At 39.2% G+C, this 20,724-nt stretch overlaps 1 protein-coding gene across 2 annotated transcripts; it reads right to left on the reverse strand.

The window, feature by feature from the left end:
* Positions 1–768: 768 nt before the first annotated feature.
* Positions 769–19,712, reverse strand: GDPD1 (glycerophosphodiester phosphodiesterase domain containing 1). Of its 2 annotated transcripts, none has more exons than XM_030472570.1 (10): positions 19,455–19,712; positions 14,943–14,985; positions 10,815–10,950; positions 10,100–10,145; positions 8,715–8,833; positions 7,471–7,560; positions 6,295–6,428; positions 5,563–5,622; positions 4,689–4,740; positions 769–4,120 (listed from the first exon to the last, which is right to left on the reverse strand). In XM_030472570.1, exons 1-10 carry the CDS (start codon positions 19,588–19,590, stop codon positions 3,998–4,000), a joined length of 939 nt encoding a protein of 312 aa, XP_030328430.1. In that variant the 5' UTR covers positions 19,591–19,712; the 3' UTR covers positions 769–3,997. The 2 variants fall into 2 exon arrangements, with proteins under 2 accessions (XP_030328430.1, XP_030328431.1); XM_030472571.1 differs by lacking the exon at positions 19,455–19,712 and adding an exon at positions 19,049–19,324.
* Between the last annotated feature and the right edge of the window lie 1,012 nt (positions 19,713–20,724).

Consider the following 20,724-nt stretch of genomic DNA (forward strand, 5'->3'; position numbering starts at 1 on the left):
TTTTTTTTATCCATACAGAACTACACACTCCATTTTAGATTAAAGGTGCTGCAATCTAAGACAAACAGAATTTGCCAGTTCTTTGCATGCTGTTACAGTTAAGACACTTGGGATCTTCATCCTTGTTTTTCCCCCTACCATTATTACACAAGACCTGTCTACTTCAAGGTGAGTAACATATAGTAAAGTTTCAGAAGTTTAGTATCTAATTTGCACACCTTCACACTCTTCTCCAATCTTAAATTCTGATGATTTGAATTTTCATGTGCACAGGCAGGCTGCTTGCTTTGTAGCATGCAATGCCTGTTCTGCAGACAGGCCTTTGTCTGGAAGCAACGAAGCAACAGCACAGACTGCATTGCTGAACCAGCAGAATTCTCTACCCTATTTTCTAGTATCGCATATGGAGACCACTTCTGGTCAAGTTTATCTACTACTGTTTCTGTCTTAAAATAAATTATAGAAAAATCAAATTGGAATTTACTTCAAAAGTTTACTCACAAGTTCATTTGCACATGGAGAAGGCAGGCTTAAGTCCCCTGCAGGTTTTGTTTAGCTGCACAGAGTTGCAGACACTATGATCACTGTATGAGACCACCAATGTCATTGCCAAAAATTCCTTAAAAGTTTAGAGTATATGAGATATCCCCTTCTTTTCAGCAACCCTATCCACATACAAAGTCCACTATCAAAAGCTCCATGTTTACTACACTATAAATATCATAATCTCAGAAATTATACTTTTAGGCAAAGATGTCACAATAAGTATTCAGCTTTAGATATTTTATGAGCAAAGATGTTTTAATGTGTCACATTCAAAAGCATCAATCTTCCTTTACAAGAAAAATCACTTCATAGATTTGGAGCTAGAGGTCCACAAGACTTTCTGCAAATTAAAAGTGCATGAAATACATGCATCATCCTTCATACATAAAATATTTTGCAATAGGGTTCAGAACACAGTAAGTGTTAAGCAATACTTAAGAGTTAAAAGTACCTGAAAAGAATCTCTCCTTGGAGAGAGAGAGATTAACTGAACATCCTCCTCGACAGCTGTGCAAGTTCTGAACAAACGCTTTTCTGTACAAGTGGTTTAAAAAAAAAAAAAAAAAAAAAATCACACAGCAAGTTCTGGAATATTCAAAACGATGATTTGACAGAACAAACATTCTACAGTTACCTCAATTCCATGTTATTTTGTTACAAACAGTTATTGTGGCCTAAGCCCTGTGCGTTGGTGCTCGGATTCATGGCCTCATCCATGCAACATGATCTGTCTCAAGAGATTAAACTTTAGCTCTTGTACTATAGCCCAAATGGGTGACTGAATAAATTCAGGAGCTTTCCAGCACTGAGCCCCTTCCCTCCCATATAACTTGACTCATTCAAATTTCAAATATTAAATAGCAGGCTTATCACAGAGAGGTCATGTATAAACAGCACAGTCAAAAGCTGTATCAGATGTGGGAAGACCAGTGGTAGAAAATGTGTTGAGTATTTTTGAAGGCAGAAGTTTACACCACCACCGCTAGGGAGAAAGAGGAAAAACATTAAAATGAAATTAAAAAAAAAGGTTAGTCATTTTAGTAACTGTGTTTTGTCATTCAATATTGAATAAAGCAAAACAGTTTATTTATGCAGTGATGAGGGAAACTTGAGAGAGAAACTAAATCACCACCTGCCCCTTGAGAGATCAAGTCCAGAAATCAAGACCAGTATCTTAAAATAGTTTTAGTGTGTAATTGCTATTTCATAGTCTTCTCTAAACCCAGAATTATATTTGCATCTTAATATAGGTGTGCGTCTTGGAAATTCAACAGCAATAAAATTGAGTTGAAGAAAACCACACTGCATAAGAACTAACTGGAGCTACACACTGGCTAGCAAACCAAATTAAGACAGAAAGGGTGGAGAGTTGGGTTTCTTTTTTTTACCTACTGAGCTGCATACGGAGCCTACTCTATAACTAGTGTGTGACTATGAGAAAGCAGGCAGAACGATGACTAGACTGATTGTTAACAATCTGACCAGAAATAACTGGTCTGAAACGGAAACAAAAAGCTCAACGCATAATAAATAATTTCACCCTTTTTCCTATGAACAGTTAGGAAGTTACATTTTCCTCTCCTCCATTCAATGAGCAACAAGCCTGATTAAATTATGAGGAAGTTGAATCTACAGCCCTCTTAACCAGGCAGATATTTAGGAGGACACCATTAACTCATTTGCTACCATCATCACATGTTCACTTAAATCATAAATGCAGTAGTTTCTTCCACTTCATCCACACAGAAATACTCCTCAGAAAGAAATTGCAATGGAGAAACAAATATTATCCATCCAAATAGACTTCATGTTCTAACGGCCAGCCTACTGACAAGCAAAGGTGCTCCATGATTACAAGTATGGCACAGCAGCCACTGCAGTGATACAGGAACCCTTCCAAATCTGAGCTAGCAAGGGATAAGAAATTACTTACTTAAAAAGTTTTTATAACAGTGAGTATACGCTCCAGGAAACACACTCTTGCATTTGGCTACTGCATGTGTTATTAAGATCAATAATTTTCACATGATGTTCCTCAAAGAAGTAAATACTATCACTAACCCATAGTTTTGTCCAGCAGTATCTGATGATGAAATGACTGAGCTTTATACATGCCATCATGTGTAACTGAGCTACAGTATTCAAATTCCTTCTGAAAACCCCTACCACTAACATGACAACACCAAAACACACAGGCATTGCCAGCTCAAATGTGCTTGACACACATATAACACCTGTTCACAGGGACAGAACAGCATGTAGGCTTCCAGAAATACCGTCCTATCTAACCCCATTCCACCACACTTGGGGTTTCCTGGCTTTTGCCAGTAAAGTTACTTCCACGTCCATGCACATGAACTTAATTAATGTTCTTTCGTGGAGAGAAAAGACTAAAATCTACACATTCTAGATTGACACTTGCTCCTTTTATAAGTATGCATATAAATCTGCTTTGGGTGAATTCATTTAATAGGAACATTTAAATTTGTTCCTGAAACTCCTGACCAAACTTAGTCTTCTTTGGTCCCTCACCCTAAAACCAACTTCCCATCATCAAGACAACAGATGTTAGAACTATAAATGTGCAGAAGACTCCTAGAATATTGGTTTCCTCTGTGAAAAGACTATTTCAAAGTAAGTATAATCTACAGGAAGTGCAATCTTCCTTTCTGGAAAGCTAGGTACTGCCATGCCACAGAAGCCTGACAGGCAGGTCAAAACCATGGGCAAACCTAGACCCCTGCAGTAGAACTCAATGTCAAACCCAGAACCTGGCTTAAATACCACACTTGGACCTTGACCAGTCAGTCACAGAATTGCCATCACAGCAGAAAGGGGTCTATGTACAGTTGCAACTCAAGCTCAACATTCTTAATCAGTAAGAATAATAGAGTAAATCTACACTGACCAAATGAGTTAATTTTGGTAAAAACGTGACCACCTTTATGGACTACACTTCTGGCTAGCCACAGATTCCGCTCTCTGCTTCTCCTGTGCGTTGTTTTTCTTTTTGGCCCTACAAGTTATCTGAAAACTAAAAGCAACACAAGAAATGCATACACAGAGAGTACGTTCAGAAATTCCTTAGTTTCTGCCCACTAGAATATAACTGGGAAAACTGAGATGTCTTGACATCTGCTTAGGAACACTTGTGACAGGTAAAATAATGCATATTTTCTACTGGTGTCCAATCCAGCAACTTTCTTCCTAGTCATCACTATATGTGAAGTGTGCTGTTGCTAAATGAGCTATTTACAAATGTAAACTATGTAATTAAAGTTTTAAAATAAACAGACAACCTTTACATTAGGTAGCAACCTGACGACAAGGTAACAGATCATCCAGTTACATCTTTCAAAGTGATCTGTGTATGCTGCTCTTTTTTTGTTTTTAATGGAGAAAATCCTTGGCTCACAATCTATTCTGCAAGAACTTCCTTGGATTTCTTTGTTTATGCTGGATAATTATGTAAAAACTCCTTAAGTTTTGTTGGATAGTCTGTCATCACTCCAGTTGCTCCCAGATCAAATGCTCTCTTGTATTCTTGTTCTTCATTCAGTACCCAAATGTACACCTGTAAGATGGGATAGAAAGACAAATTATTCCAGGAAATACTTAAAGAAATAAAAAAGGTGACTTTTGACTTAAATTACTTCATGTGAGAAATGATGCCACATATATTTAAAACAATAAATAATTACACTCGGATGCCAAAGACATGCACACAAACACATCCAACCTCTCCCTTGCCCTCCAAATGGGGGCATTTTCCAGTGGTGGTTCCAACTCCATTTCATTACCTTCAGAGAGTTCAGGTATTTCTATTCTATTATTTTGTTAAAAGCCCAAAACAGGCAAGCAGTTTAGCAGATTTTGTAGGTTTAAGTTTGAAGTGTTTGTGTGTGCATCTTAAGGGAATTTAAATTAAAGAGCCTTTTTCCAAACATACAATTCTTCCTTTGCAACTACAGAACTACAAATATAAGAGCATAAGCTATTGCTCAGAAACCAAAAAGCAACTCATAACCTAGCAACACATGAACATGTTGGGGAGAACACAAACCCATCTTAAGGCCATATCTAGTTGGTTCAAATTCTCACTATGTTAAAAGCACATTTCCTTTCTCTTTGCCACACCGTACCTGAATGCCTCGAGCAGTGAGGTGGTCAAAAAGCGCTTTCCGCATCAGCAGTCTACAGAAAGGAGAATGATGTTATTTAAGAACTTGAAGTATATATGAAATTTTCAATGCTCTGTAATAAATTTTCCACACAGCATTTAGATTCAATGTTTTCCACAAGAGATAAGAAACCTAATTATAGAAAACTTTTAGCTCAAGCAACTCAATACTGATTAACACAGATACCCAGAAATCTGCATTAGCTATGGATATTTGTATCAACTCTTCCGCAGATCAAATCCAGCAGACTCCTTCATTGTACAGGTACCCTGCACCATGTCTGATGAATTAATCCCTTTGCTTTCAGAAGAGATTTTAACTCTACTGGCCACTTGGGAAACCAAGCTAACAGATGTCAGACACAGAAGAGCCAGAAGTAACTAACTGCAATCATATTCAAAGTGTATTACTAAGTTGCCTCTGAAGGATGGATACTCTTCAAATGCAAAGTGTTCCATGTGAACCAAACAGCATCTCCTCTGACAACATTATGAAACAGTCACAATCCCATGAAACATGAAAGCTGCATTCTGAATCTACTTGCATGCTAATTAGCTGAACACAGTTAACAACAAACTGAATAGGCTAAATTGGAATAATGACCACTTACTGCACCTCAGTATGTTTCAGTTTATGAAAAATAAAAGCATACAGGAACACCTGGGTAAGATTTGAGTAAGATTTATGCTGCACTGACAAAAAAAGCTAGAGGAAACTGAAAAAAAAATAAAAAATTACAACACAACAAGCAGCTATAGCAATAGTCTTGGTTGCTTGAGCCAACTGTTAAAATATAGGCAAATAGAAATAAAAATTTAATCAGATACAATCTTACGTGTCAGCTAGCCAGATAATAAATTTCTGGCTTCTTGTCACCTTCTGTGGTTCTTTCAGCCTGTTGAGGAAGAGAAAACAAAAGGTTACCAGGGCACAGTTCAAAATATTAAGATGTTCCTGCAAAAGGAACATGAAGAATTAATCTTGCAGTTTCTCAAATTAGTACAGCATTTCACTAAAACAGTGACTTAGAATTGGGTTACACAAGAGAAATGTGCCACATTTAAGAGAAGCAGCAGAGATGGGTATTCAGCAGCATTTTGAGTACAGTATGATAAAAAAGAGCATGTGAAAACTTGTATTTATCCTGCTAATGACTTGCCTCTTGGCCTTAATCAGACTAATTTGTTCTCAACAAAGAGGGAGAAAAGTGCAAGAATTAGTTATTTGCATGGAGCTGCTCCATATTACTATCGAGATGGCAAGTTGTAAAGGTATCTGTGTGAAGGCAGTATTCACAGGAAATGCTGTAAACAGGAAACATTGGTATACACAGGCACCCCACATGAACTGAGTAACCTGGAGCTGGATGGAGACAGGTTAACTGCAGAGGAGGAGGGTTGCACAGCTTTCTCTGAGGAATATACAAAAGTGCCTAAACTAACAAAAAAGTCTCCTCAGCCCAAGGATGTTGACTAAACCATGCTCAAGGTGGCATCATCGTTCACTTGCTTATTCACTTGCTTTACTATCATTTCAGTGCAGCACCCACCAATGGACTCAAACTCACTTGAGGATGATTGAAGGCATGGGAATTTCCAAGAATTCTTCCTTGAAAGGAATGAATGGCAGCAGACCAGTGTAGAACAGGCCAAGAAGCAGGAGGACACGTTGCAAACAGAAGATGATGGGAATATCAGCGTTCTGCAGGAACCAGGAAAGCAAGATTCTAAATTACCTTGGTAGATTGTTGAGTCTGTTGCAATTAAATTTATTCATCAGTACATATTTAAAGTTTAGTACTCACACCTAAAGATTAAACTGCCAACTGTTTATGGCATGGCTGCACTGAATTTAAATTACTCTTTCTTGTAACCTGTAATCCAAGTAAAAGTTTTATGCAGTTTGAAGGGGCAATAGGAACCTGAAAAGGCAAAGTTTCACTGTCTGCAGTACTGCCTTTGTTACCTGCCTTCATCATCTTTCCCGACTGCACAACACTGCACATTCTCTCTCAGACTAGTATTACCACAAAGAATAAGATGTGCTTTAGCACAGGACTTGTTACAGTTTGATATCACATCAACTTGCATCACAACACATTTTAAAGATGTTAGTTTATGAACTAAAATATTTGGGTATTGATGTTATGAAAATGAACAAATGTAAGTGCTTTTCAGGTAAGAAATGGTGTGTTGTCCTGTATAAATAAATTAGAACAATATGCATACTCTCAACTAGATCAGTTTCACTCAGGTGCAGAACTCCTTTGGACTAAGCACAGTTTTAATTTAATTCTAAATGGTACAATTCCTCGGCACAAAAAGAAACAGAATCTACAGCTGTAAAACAGCTTTATACCAATGTAACCGTGTGTCAGCTAGTGGCCACATCCATTATTTTCATAAAAAGAAACAGACAATAAGCAATCCTTAGAAAAATTGCTTTTGTACCAGATGAATGATGTGCAACCCAGGCTGTAAGAGTTCCTGGCATAAAATCGTACCTCCCTGTATTTTACAGAACAAGAATAAAACATGATTAAGCTTAATATGGATGTTAATTGTGTTTGATTTATTCTAACAGTACAGTAAGCAGAATACATCTAAGCACAAAATTTCTCATCACATCTAGAAAGTCGGGCATAGCTGACTAGATATTGATTTACAGGGTGCTTTACTGTAACATTTTGTCACCACACAGTAACAAGCAAGCAAGAATGAAGCTTAGCTGGACCTGTTCTTACCTCCTTAAGACACTTTGATACAACCTCGTAATTGACATTCCCCCATACTGTCAAATGCTCTCGCTTATACTGACTCACCAGCTCAGAAACCTGCAATGTAAAAAAGCAGAACCCTCAGATGTATTCACTGAAATTATGTGCAGCATTCCTTAACGGAAACTCTACTTCCTACTTTCCAACTATGTAAGTCATTAAAGATAGCTCTTCTATACCTTTTCCTGTCTTTAAGAGGATTGTACTGCTTTGACTGGAAACTAACAGGTGATCAGGTCAGCAGATAAAAGGAAAGATAATTGTACCTACATGTCATGCTTTAACCCCAGCCAGCAGCTAAGTACCCCGCAGCTGCTCACTCGCTCCCTCAATACCCCAGTGGGATGGGGAGGAGAACCAGAATAAAAGGCAAAAGAATCTGGGTTGAGAGAAGAACAGTTTAATATTTGATGTAAAACATAAAAACAAATAAAGAGAGAGGGGAATAAACCCCAAAAGGAGTGATATACACCACAGCTGCTCACCACCCGCTGACCAATGCCCAGCATGTCCCCGAACAGCGATCAGTGGCTCCCACCCAATCCCCCCCCCAAGTTTCTATACTGGGCATGACATGCTGTGGTACAGAATATTGCCTTGGCTAGTTCAGGTCAGGTGTCCTGGATGTGCTCCCTCCTGGCTTCTTGTGCCCCTCCTCACTGGCAGAGCACGAGAAATGACAAAGTTCTTGACTCCGGGTAAGCACTTCTTGCCAACAACTATATCACTGGTGTGTTATCAACATTATTCTCATACTAAAGCTAAAACACAGCACTGTACTAGGAAGAAAACTAACTCTACCCTGAACGCAGCCAGGGCACTACAAAAAACCCCCTAGAGAACTTAAGAAAACTCAATGGCAAAATAGTATCTGATGAAAAGTAGATTTCCTTTTCTGTGATGAAGACTTAACTGACTTTGTGGTTTTATACTGCTGTGGCAGGCAAGACCCTTCACGTGAAGTACAAACCAAATGTGTCTCTAGCAGTGTACCACCAGTTTCATGTCAAGATAAAGGGTCAGTAAAGAGCTGTTTGCTGGATATCTTGCATGAGATCACTTCATACATGGAGCAAGATCTAACACATGAAGGATGAAGCAGCCCAAGAACACAGACTGCCATTAACACAAGAAACTAAGAAATTTTTCTTTTGGAATTTCAACATCATTACATGACATTCAGCCTCAGTTCAGGGTGGATTTTCATGTACCTTTTTGATCAACACATTGTTGTTCACTTTGATGTCAATGTTCACAGGAGTTTGTGGAAATGCCTCAAACACCTCTTTCAGGAGTGGAATACGGTTATCTTTTCCCTCACAGTGACATTCTGAGAAAACAAGAAAGTTGTCACTGCTGTGGCCATTTCTTAATATACCGCAGATGAAAGCTGAGATGCCAGAGCACTTGTTATCTTAACATTTGAAAAAGTATATCGTTCCTAGATTTAGCATGTTTTTAAAATGTTTAAAAAAAAAAACAAAACCAAAATTTACTTCACTTGGTTGTAATTCATTCTGACAAGCTCATTTCCATAATGAAAATGCCCTGAGCATACTGCATATTTAGGTTTTAACTTCATGAAATTCAGCCATTATTTAGCAACAGTAGGACTGCAGGCATCGTTAAAATCCTGCAATAGCAAACAAGGGCTCAGTTACCACATACCAAATGCAATGAGATTAATATGGAATGCGACAAAATGACAAAAACTTTTTCTTCTAGGAAAATTTACTGGAGGAGCATCATGAGTAAAGGGAACAGAAGGCAAAACCCCCGAACTTTATTGTATGAAACTGCTTATGGCTCAAATGAATTATCTGAAGGCTCTTGCCATTTCTTTGTATTTTAAGTATTTTGCCATTTTGAACAGAAAAGTTTAACATTAAATTTGCTTGCTGGGCAATTGAAATCTGAAAAGGCTATACAAGACAGTCACAAAGCCCCTCAAGCAAACACATTTGCTATCATCTCCAGTAGCCTTTTAGATGGAAATGCTCTCAATTTTAGCCTGTGCGCTATATTCAAATTACAGTTCCACAAATCAGTTTTCACAAAAAAAGAGGTTAAGTTTTTTAATACGTTTTCTTCTCTTGCAGCAATACTGGTACCGAACTTTGTCGTACATACAGTAATTACTGCTCTTTTCATTTATCTTCTGAAAACGTCTGTATTATCTGACATCTTATAGTACTTCAGGTCCAGAGTGCACCAGCACAATGACACTTATGTTGTAAAGAAACTCTCTTCTGCCTTCTCTTCGTTTTTCAGAACAACAAATTTTCAACCAGCACCTTCTGGAGAACTCACAAGGGAACTAGAAAGCAGTTGCAAGAAGTGGACAAGCAAACAACTGAAACGTTTGCTTTGAAAAGATCTATTACATCTTAAACTTCGTCACTGCCAACTGATGTGGGAAAAAAAAATCTATTTTGGTTTCTAAACCTAGGATTGTATTTTCCTTTTAAAACTTCTCTTATCAAGATACTAAGAAGCAAATCCACTTTTCTACTCCCTTTGCCAATTTGGAATTGCCACACTACAATAATAGAAACTTAGTTACTGTAAACTGAAACAGCAAAAGACAAAAACTTACCTTTCTGAAAGGTGACATCCAGCTTGCAGAGATATGGTGGCAGTTCCTTAAAGGGAAATAGAATACTAATTCAAATGTGGGAATATAGTCATCCCTTTTCTTGAAAAAGACAAAATAAAATATTCATAAGCCATGCAAGTTATCTTTAAAGACAAAATTTTTTTTAAATCTTCTTGGCACAAAGTAATAGATTTTGTTACCGTGTTTATTCTTACTTGAATGATTTGGCATTCTTAGACTTGTGTTACCTGTAGCTGAATAAGTCAAAACATTTCCAGGTACTTGTCTGAAAATTCTGATAACTCCGTTTAAATATCAGATGGAAAGAGAGTTCTGTAAAACAGGCTTTTAAAATAGTCAATGCAGGTGGGATTCACCTGCCCATTTTCCCACTAAAAAGCTGGTCACACAAAAAGGAGCTTGTTGACTAAGCTGCCTTCATCATCAGTATGGCAAAACAGGCCCACGTCCAGACAGCTCTTCATCCAACCTGCTCCTGGAAGGAGTTACTCAGCCTCTGGAAATATGCTTGGTTGGATCCTCTGAATACACAAGGAGCCTAGTTAACTTGTTCTTTTACTAAGACAAGATGAATCCTCTCAGATTTTGGATACTAGACATACACACACGCACACGACCTTCCTGCCCACCCCAGTCACTCCACAAACACATTTTCAAATACCATCTAGCACTAACATTTTTTCCTTCAACTTACAGAGTATTTGAGGTCGGATATGTTGACATCAACTCCTGTTGATCGCTTCAAGTTCTCATCATGGGACACAACCACTTGCTCATCTTTTGTCAGGTGACAATCCAGCTCCAACATGTCTGTTCCTATATTAACCGCACTGGAAGCAAAGAAACCTGCCTTGAACCACACATGTATTTGGTACAGATCCAAACCTAACACATACATACTATTCATCTAAACTAATCCCACTGGAAGTACTTTGGATGCTTTATGATGCAATGATTCCTCACCATCTTGCTACAAAGCAAGAAGCAAATAACTCTGCTGTGATGAGAAAGCTGATGCAAGAACAAACAACGCATCATGAATCAGAGATGGAATTAAAGTTTTGGCTCCATCTTCCACAGAAATCAAGTAGCTGTCAATTGCAACCTACCACCTCAGGATTGAGAAACTGACTTCTAAAGTAATTTTGAGTGTGATGTTTATTAGGACCACTGGAGGAAGCCAGCTCTTTTAAAAAAAATGCAATCAATTTTGTAGGAATCATAGACAACAAATGACAGGGATGTGAAAGCCCTTTTTTACTTGATTTAAGTTAATCAGGAATGGCTGGATCAGGAAATTAGCAATGGGGATTTTGGCTGGCAAAATGACATTTAAAAATTTGATATTTTAATGAAGAATTTTTAATATTAAATTTAAAGAAATACAAACCATTAAAACCCAGTCATATTTTTCAAAGGAAAAAAAAAGCTATTCCTGTTCCAATCTGCTGCTCTGAAAAGTTCTAATCCAATTCCAAATCCATTCTATCAAAGCTTAGCTCATAGGAGTAAAGAAAGCAGAAAGTAGTAATAATATTGATGAAAAATAAGTACAGCAAACCTCACACTAAAGCAGGAGAACTAACAACGAGAAGTGAATTGCTCATTTCCTTAGAAAAGATACTTAGAAGGTTCCAGCAGACAGCTGAAAGTCCTGTTCTGAAGCATGAACACTTTCCTCAAAACACCAGCCTGTTCCTCTTTATCCACCTATGAACAAACCTGTAACATCTGAGAATACAGTTTATACAAGACCCAAAGCTCTGTGACTTTACTAACAGCGTTTTCCTTAAGAACAGATGTGCCCCAAACATCCACAAATGCAGTAACAAAGAAAAAAAAGAAAAGTTTAACACAACTGCTGGTCCAGCTGAGATAATGATCAAATAGAGAGTTGTCAAATTAAAACCAATTTATTAACTGTTTTTCAGTGCCACTAATTAAGAATTACGAGAGGAACAAAATCTTATTACACATGAAAGATACACAGCCTGTTCTGTGTAATTTTGCCTCCTGAGGAAAAGCATCTCCAAACACGCTGCAGATCTGCCAAATTTGTAGATGTTCCCAGCTAGTACCATGTATTATAAATTAACCAGCCAAATTTATTAGAAATATTACTGCTTAAGAAATTCAGGACTGATGCTACATGGAAAAACAAGAACAACAACTTTCCTTGTTAACAAATCTGGGAATTTGCCAGGCTCTTACTAGCAGCTTGCTGCTAAATAAGCTTCCTTGAAGTGCCGAGTCTTTTCAGCTGGAAATCAGTTTGTTCTGCAGCTCTGTAACAACACATCAATCTACAGTACTCCAGAGAAGACTCCAGATCTCTCCAGATTCAGAAGAATGTGTTGGATTCAGATCCAACTGCTCCAGAACAAAAGTTGTGAAGCAGACTCTCATTTGCAAATTAAGATGATTGAGCTCTTTGCACTTGTGTTTAACTCCAACTGTTTTCAAGTAAAATGACATACCAGAAACTATCTAAGAAAAGCCTTACTTTGAAAATTAAATTCCACTAGGCAAGGCCTAATGTAGCACAATGTATAGAGTTTATAAATACTAAGTTGATCTCATACTTTTATTGCTGTAACTACAGTGTTTAAAGCTTTCTCTCTAAAGTATAGTCATAAAAGTAAAGGAAATACAGTAAGAAAATATCTGGAGAGTTTACTTAGCAGTTTCCTGTCAAGACAATGCTAAAGTACATGGCTCTATTAGGGACTATTAAACTAGTAATTAAATCCTTATGACATCTTTTATGCCAGATCCCCAAATACTTTAAGACACAAAAAGTGTCTCTCTTAGCTTAAGATCAGTTATTTTTAAAATCTAAAACCACCACAGCAGCATTTAAATGCAATATAACATGATTACAGCCCCCCAAAAACATCTGTTAGTCATTTTACCATGCAAAACCAAAAAAGTACTGTCTTTAGTACAAAAAACTTATAATTGCTTTCCAGAATATTTATAAATTAAGCTAGTTATAGCTTGAAATTACCAGTAAGGCCTCTCGTTTCATATGCTTTAAGTACTACTATAATAATTTCTTCATTGTCATGCAACAGTATTAAATATTCTCCAATTGCTGTTAAAGCGTAAATAGCGTAAATAAAACTATGTGCTTGTCAATACTTAGGTTACTGTCAACAAGGCAAAACCAAGGGGGTAGGTCTTATGCTGCAGACAAGCATCCTCTTTTGGATTCAACTACATCACTGGTCAAATACGGCTGTGTGTCCAAACCTGCAGAAACAGCTCTTGCAGGCTTCATGCAAAATCTGATGCAAAAAAATCATGGATTAGTTCATACCAGATATTTGAGCCAATGTAGGTTAATTTTTCACTGCAGATCACCAATTTTCTACCCAATTCCTTTTGCTAGCTTACCAGTGGAGATAGGAATGAACAGATAGGAAGGACAAAGCTTTACCCCTTGACAGAGGAAGCCAGAAGACTTTCTACTGCCAAATGCAGTATTTTTCTGACTCTGCTTTCTGCAGGAGTACTATGCCTTTATCCAATCAATCTCAAAGTAACTGAACTTTGACATCAGCAGTTGTGATGAATTCAAAAAGTGGACCTCAACGCATTTGTTACCACTATAATTGTAAAATAATTAGAATGGTCAGAGGAGAATCAGACAAATGTCTGTATTATCACAAAACATTACCTCACTCCTAGCACAGTCTTTACTCCAAGTACTACAGCTCACTTCTGGGAATGAGATAAAAATAGGTTATGGTGTAACTCTCTTTGCAAAAGCCCTACACATTTAAAGCCAGTATGATTCTAAATGAAAATTAAGAAATGGTTACAAAGCAGAAACAGAAAAAACACGCTTTCAGAAAACGTACTAGCAGACTTGAGAAAAGGCAGATCACCAGGAAAAAAAACCCCAACAAACCAAAATGCAAAAGTATGCTAAGCTTCCATGGAGATAGAAAATACTGCAGTGCTTTCAATAGCACTGCTCAGTTGGGAAAGCTGGCACTCCTCAGCCTGTAAGGAAATGTGCAAGCTGATGAGGCCTCAGCACAAAGCGAATTTAAAAAAACCCCAAAACAATCAAAACAAAAAGAAGCCCAAGTAATTTGGTCACTTCTCACTGGCAGCTAGAGTTTTAGATATGCTTCTTTTTGAAATGCCTTTGAGAACCTTGTTAGAATTCACTAACTAGAACTCTGGGGGCTTAAAAGACTTTCCAGTACCAGCTCCATTTTAAACCCCTAGGTAAGAGGCTTTCACTTCACATATGTATGAAGGGAAAAAACACAAACATTTTTAATAGATTTACAGAGGATTTTTTACAGCTGTAACAGCAGTCAACAGATTCTGACTTCCTGAAATCCAGCCTTGTATGCTAATTAGCTAATATGCTAATTGGTCTAGGATATGATCTGAAATACCTTTTGTGAAACATCAATGCATCTAGAAAAAACAGCTATTGGTTAGAAAAAATAACTTTATCATGATACATAAATGAATAGAAGTAATCACCATTAAATACGGAAGCAGTATTGCTTCGTGTTTTATTTAACACAGGAGGAATCAGGCCTCAGGGGTTTTATTTCAAATGGGCAGTCTACCACATTATCAGGTACAATTCCTAGTTTGTGGTATCCCAATTCCTTTCTGTTTAAATTGGAGTGATGTTTAGCAATCCACAGAAGTCACCCAAAGGAGAGATGACTTTCAGAAACAGGACACTGTGCCCCAAACAACTGATGAAGTCATATCTTCATTGTTTGCTTCACTCATTACAAACAGAGAGAACACTGCTGACTTAGGCATTATTGGTTCCATTTGTACTCACTGGTGAAAGGCTGCCATCGTGTTTTCCAGGTTTTCGCCAGCACCTACAAAAGTAACAAAAACTAAAACACGTGAAAATTCCTTTTCCTCCCCTCAATCCCAGTGGAAATAAATAAATTTTTAAAAATAATAAATATGTATATTTTGAGGAAATATTTGGAGGGAGTATGAAGCTAGAGTCAGAAATCCTTGTGGCCACTAACCTACTGGGGAGACCCAAGTGACAGAACTTCCTGAAGGAAAGGGAGAGAATACTGTTATCTTGGATTTGTGTAACAAAATGTGTCTTGGTTTATTTTACCAGAGGTTGGATGCCATTTTTCCTTAAAGGCACTGTATTTGGCTATGACAGTATGCTCCACAGGCATAGGAACAGTATATGCAAAATGTCTGCTCCTCCCACTAACTCTGAAGTAACACAAGGAAAGGTGACAAGAGGAAAGAAAGAAAGAAAAAAAAAACCAAAAACAAAAGCAAAAGAAAAAAGTGCCCAAGACTCTCTAAAGCTGATATTCCCTAAACGTGTGACCCAGTTGATGCTCAAAGAGGCAACAAACTCTTTTCTCAGTGCAAGAATACTTCCTGAAACAGCACAAATCCATCAGTGAAGGTTTGTGCTGTTGGCAAACGAAGGCCTCGTACACAAGAAATGAAAAGCACATCAACTCCAGTTAAGAAATCAAAGCACAAGCAAATTACATTTTCTCTCAGGCAGGAGTAAACTCTTTAAGCCATCATTCTCAACAAAAAAATCTTTGAAAGTCAGCCTGGTTAGGGACTGGAAAAGCTTGTTTGTGCCTTCTCCCTCCCTCAGAAAACTGGCAGTATTATATACTGAAACCCAAAACAACTTCAGGAAGATCCACGTACCAATGAGGATATCTATGCAAATTTTAACTACTCATTGACAGTGATGAATGACAGACTTTGTAAACAACAATTATAAAAGCTCCAATTAAGGCTTTGCCTATTAACGAGGCCTCATCAGTACACCCTTACCCAAGTCTGTGCTTAGTTACTTAATGAAAGCGATGCAATTCTATGCAGGCACAGCTAGCAATTTAATATTGTTGTTATCAGGTGAGCTTGCATTGGTAAGTTCACAAAACAAAAGACTTAACTGATTTATAATGACACAATCTGTGATATTTATAATGAACCAATACAGTAAATCCACAGCAGCTTCTGTGATCAGGCATTCACTAATATTTTATGGAATTTGAGGGCAGAACCGGGAATAAGCCGAGTGGCAAAAGTGACTGAGGGATAGAGCAGAGCATGAGAATCTCATTGTATACTTTTGATGATTGCTTAACAGGTGGGGAAAACCCACACAGGACCTGGATGATCAGTTACAAGTTAACTGCAATAAAAATTGAGATTTAGATAACTTATCAATTGTGACAACTCAGCCCATGCACCCTGCATGGTAATAGAGGGGAAAAAACCCTGAATCAGCCTTCAACTTGTGAACACACCAACAGTATCCTAACATTCCTGGGCAGAAAGTCCCAAAAAAACAACTTAAAAGTGACTGATTTAACAAGTCACATGTTAGGGTGGTAGGTATGGCAAGTCAAAGCAGTTAGTAACAAAACGCCTGGTGTGTAGAGTTCTGGGGAAATGAGGAAAAAAGTTGAGAGATCACCTGAAACAGGAATTCTAAATTAGCAACACAGCTTCCACAAACCACACTCAGAAAAGGGAACTAAGACAAGCAAGTGATTTGATGTGCTAAATAATTTTCCCTCCTTAAAAATAAAAATGCTGGGCTGACCAAAGGGCTTCTGACAGGTACTTAAATGCACCTCCAGGTCCATGTCTCATCCACTTGTATTGTTGCATTTCCTGCACAGAAATCACCCTCCCCAGCAAACTTCAGCATCTTATGAGCCAAAATGCCATGTCAAAATATTACGATTATATATTCTAACTTTGAAAGCACTACCATGGGACAAGATGGAGTCAATGTCAAGCACTGGCTCAAGGAGATGACCCTTAGAAGTTCTCTTGGTTTGGGTTCTTCCCCGTGATGTAAGCAAAGCAGCCTGTTAGGAAGAATACTGCCAGCAGGTCAAGGGAGGTGATTGTTGCCCTCTACTCAGCACCAGCAAAATCACATCTGGAATGTCATGCCCAGTTCTGGGCTCCGAAGTACAAGACAGACATGGATCTACTGGTACAAGTCCACAGAAAATAACAGATGCTGTGAAAATTAAGGAATAAAAGATTCTTGCATACAGTGAGAGGCTGAGAGTGCTGGAATTGTTTAGCCTGGAGAAGAAAAGCTCAGGAGGATATTACCCACATGTATAAATACCAGATGGGAGGAAGTAAAGAAGACTGCGCCAAACTCTTCTCAGTGGTGCCCAGGGAAAGGACAAGAGGCAATGGGAACAAATTGAAATACAGGAAACACAGTTTATAAACACAAGAAAAAAAACGTTTTCTATCGCAAGAGTGATTAAGCTCTGGAATAGGCTGCCCAGAGAGGTTGTGGAGTTTCCATCCTTGGATGTATTCAAAACCTAACTTGACAAGGTCCTGAACAACCTGCTGTAGTCACCCTTGGTCTGGTCAGACAAGATGATCCCCAGAGGTCCCTTCCAGTATCAACTATCCTGTGATTCTGTAAAAATCATCATGCTACCTTGCCTCAAAGACCCTGCAACCCAATCCATGAAGCTGACATTGACAGAGGACTCATAACACAGAACATCAAGACTTCATTATTGTTCTCAGAAGTGACTAATTTTAAAATTATACAGAAGTGAAGAAATAATTCAGGAATGCTTCCACCGATGAGCTATAAAACAACATAAGAACATTCCTGTGTGAAGAAAGAAGCGAAATCAAAACCCACAGACTTAAACTTCAGAACAGAAAAAGCTAAACAAGTTAAGCGTTACCTTGATCTTGGAAATTAACAGGAGTAACGCAATAAGCAACTGCACACTGTGTCTAAAGCTACAGCATGACTAAAGCCTAATGAGAACATAAGCTCTACAGGAATTTAAGTTATAAGGTAAACACTACAGAGAGTAGAGAGTAAGTGATCTTCAGTCTCACAGTACCCAACCGCCAACAAGCTGCCCAAATGCTAAGGGTTGTACTTCTACCACAGGTGTATTTCACACTATACATGTAGACACAGAACAACTCAAAGGCTGTGGACTTTGTCTCTGAACAAATAATGAATAATCCTCCTATTGAGTAAGGCTTTCCTGATGTTCTAATGGTGCTTAGTGTAACTAGCCCAAACACTTCCTCTCCAGGCTTAGGGCTGTATATCTTAACTAAGGTCACTGCAAAGAAGTGAAAACAAAAGGAAGCTCCAACAAAGTCATCTGCAAGTTTTTAAATAGCTGGCAAATTAACAAACAAACAGGTAAGAATCAAAATTGAGAACCTTTATTCGTTGAATGAAAAAACACAAGGAAACAGCTAATATATGCATCCCAAAGCAAAAGGTGCATTTTATGCTATACTTAAAACTATAGTTACAACAAAACTTAATCTGATGTATAAACGAAATAAATGCAAGTAATAAAATCTATAAGAGATGAGCTCTAGTTTTTGTATTTTGATAAATCAAGGCAGCAGCAGTAGTTAAGAACCACTGGCTACAAATGTGATCAAACACAGCATAAACTGGCACTAGATATGGCAGTGAAAACTGTTTAAACTCATCATCTGACATATCTCCCACATTTACTAGAAAAGTGACTTTTCATGAACTGAATGAGGCAGAAGGGGAAAGCACAGAACTGATCTTCACAGAACAGGAAAATACAATTTCCTGTATTTTTTTTCCTCCCAATACTTAGGAAAAGGTAGAAGAAACTTTAAAACTGTATTTTAGTTTTAGACAGAGGCAAGCAGCCTACCCACAAGGCCTTGGCACAAGGGGTATGGAGGGGACAAAACTCTCAAAATGCTATCGGTTTCACCATAGCACTGAACCATTACACTGTCTCCAACTGCAAGGGGAGCAAGAACAAAGTCACGGCAAACTGCGTTTCTTCTAAAACCAGAAAGCAAAGCAAATAGGCATTTAGAGGCAAGAAGATTCACCTTTGGTACCTGGTTGAAGCAACAGTCACTCACCTCTCTCATTAGGAGAAATACCATAGTACAGAATAATTAAAGCAAATAATATGTACGTTTGAGAGGGAAACCATCGCGACCCACGTAAAACAAGCTGTTTTCGGCTGACGCGTTCCGAAGTCAGAGATTAACTCAGCTCTGAAATCAAGCACTGGTCAGCAGGTGGCTCCTAAAATTAGGCTGCGGGAGGAAGGTTTGAAGGGAGCCCGCTGCGAGCGGCGGGCAGCGCCCAGGGGCCCTTCAGCATCCTCCCGCAGGGCTTTCGAGCTCCCGCCCGCACTGAGGCAGCGAGGAGCCGCGGGAGCCCCTCAGCACCGGGAGCCAGGGAGTGGCAGCCTCCAGCCCGCCTGAGGGGAGGGCGGGAAGCGGCGCCCCGGCCCCCCCCCCCCCGCATCCTGTCACTTACCGCCGCGGTGGGAGATGTGCCGGCAGCGGAAGCGCTGCCGCTTGGGCCGGTGGAGCAGCCCCGGACACTTGAGGAGAAGCGCCGAGGTGAGGACGTATCCGCCCAGCGTGGAGAGCACGTACAGCGCCGCCGACATCCTGCGCCTCTCGCCGGTTGTGTCCTGCTCCCGGCCCGGCTCGTCCCACCCCCCGCCCGGCTGTCAGCGAGGCGCCAGCGCTGCGGGAGCCTCTGCCGCGCAGCCGCACCGCCGCCCGCAGCGCGCAGGCGCGGGGACCCCCCCCCACCACCCGGTGCCGGGCCGGCCGGGAGGCGGCGGGCTCAGCGCGGGGAACGCGGCCGGGCCCTCGCGCCCTGTCACGGCGCGCACTTGTGGAGGCGGTTCACAAACGCCGCCAGCCATTTCCAGCTACACGCTTTAATTCTCCATCTCGCTTTCCCTGCAGCACGGCCGCGTCTCTCAGAGATAACCGTTCTCTAGAGTGCTTTTCATTTTATTGCCTGAGCATCACTAAGTGTTTGGTAACCCAAAACGCGTGAAGAGTATCATGAGATACTTACTGTTGCCTTCACTGATACACGAAGGTGTTTTCCACACCCAGCTGATAAGAGATGTACTGAACAGAAAGCAGGTCTCGACTGTGGTCATGCAGTATAATTACTGTATTACAGCAAATTAAGTTCTGTATGCATGCTAATTAAAAACAAATATTCTAGAAATTCAATTAGGTCTCCACATGCAGCCACTGTCACTAATACATCTTACCTCAACAAAAAGTTAGGAGTTGATTAACCATGATTAATTTTTTGACACCAACAACCACATGCAAAGCTCAGGAGAGTTCTGCTACCTCTCAGCCCATCATGCAGCACATCTTCTGGAAAACCTAGTATAGTTACCCAAACTCCCTCAATTGGAGATTCAAACCAGGCCAAAGCTGTCCTTTAGCGACAAGAAGTCTGTTTAAACACTACAAGTCAAGCCAGACTGACAATTAAGCTGCAGTTGCTTTTAAGGAACAAGCTCTACGTTTTCCATAATTCCATACCAGCAGGTTTAGATTCCAAAGAGATCTGTCATTCCAAACTGTTAAATTAAGTTGGCCTTTTAACAAAATCTGATCTGTGAATACAAACACAGTAAAATATTTCACCTTGATACAGGTAAGCAGAGTTTCTGGCTATGGTATTAATACAAATCCAAACTGAAATCCCTTTTTTTAATTTAAGACAAGGTCAAAGGCAAACCACATTAAAAGCATCTATTGTTTAC

The sequence above is a fragment of the Strigops habroptila genome (assembly GCF_004027225.2).
Source record: "Strigops habroptila isolate Jane chromosome 13 unlocalized genomic scaffold, bStrHab1.2.pri S16, whole genome shotgun sequence".
Lineage (NCBI taxonomy): Eukaryota > Metazoa > Chordata > Aves > Psittaciformes > Psittacidae > Strigops > Strigops habroptila.

Coding starts and splice junctions, on each gene's coding strand:
- GDPD1 (XM_030472570.1), bottom strand. CDS start 19,590: ATGTCGGCGGCGCTGTACGTGCTCTCCACGCTGGGCGGATACGTCCTC. Junction 10,951..14,942: donor ACGATGGCAGCCTTTCACCA/GTGAGTACAAAT, acceptor CTTTGCTTCCAG/TGCGGTTAATATAGGAACAG. Junction 5,623..6,294: donor ATGCCTTCAATCATCCTCAA/GTGAGTTTGAGT, acceptor CTTCCTCAACAG/GCTGAAAGAACCACAGAAGG.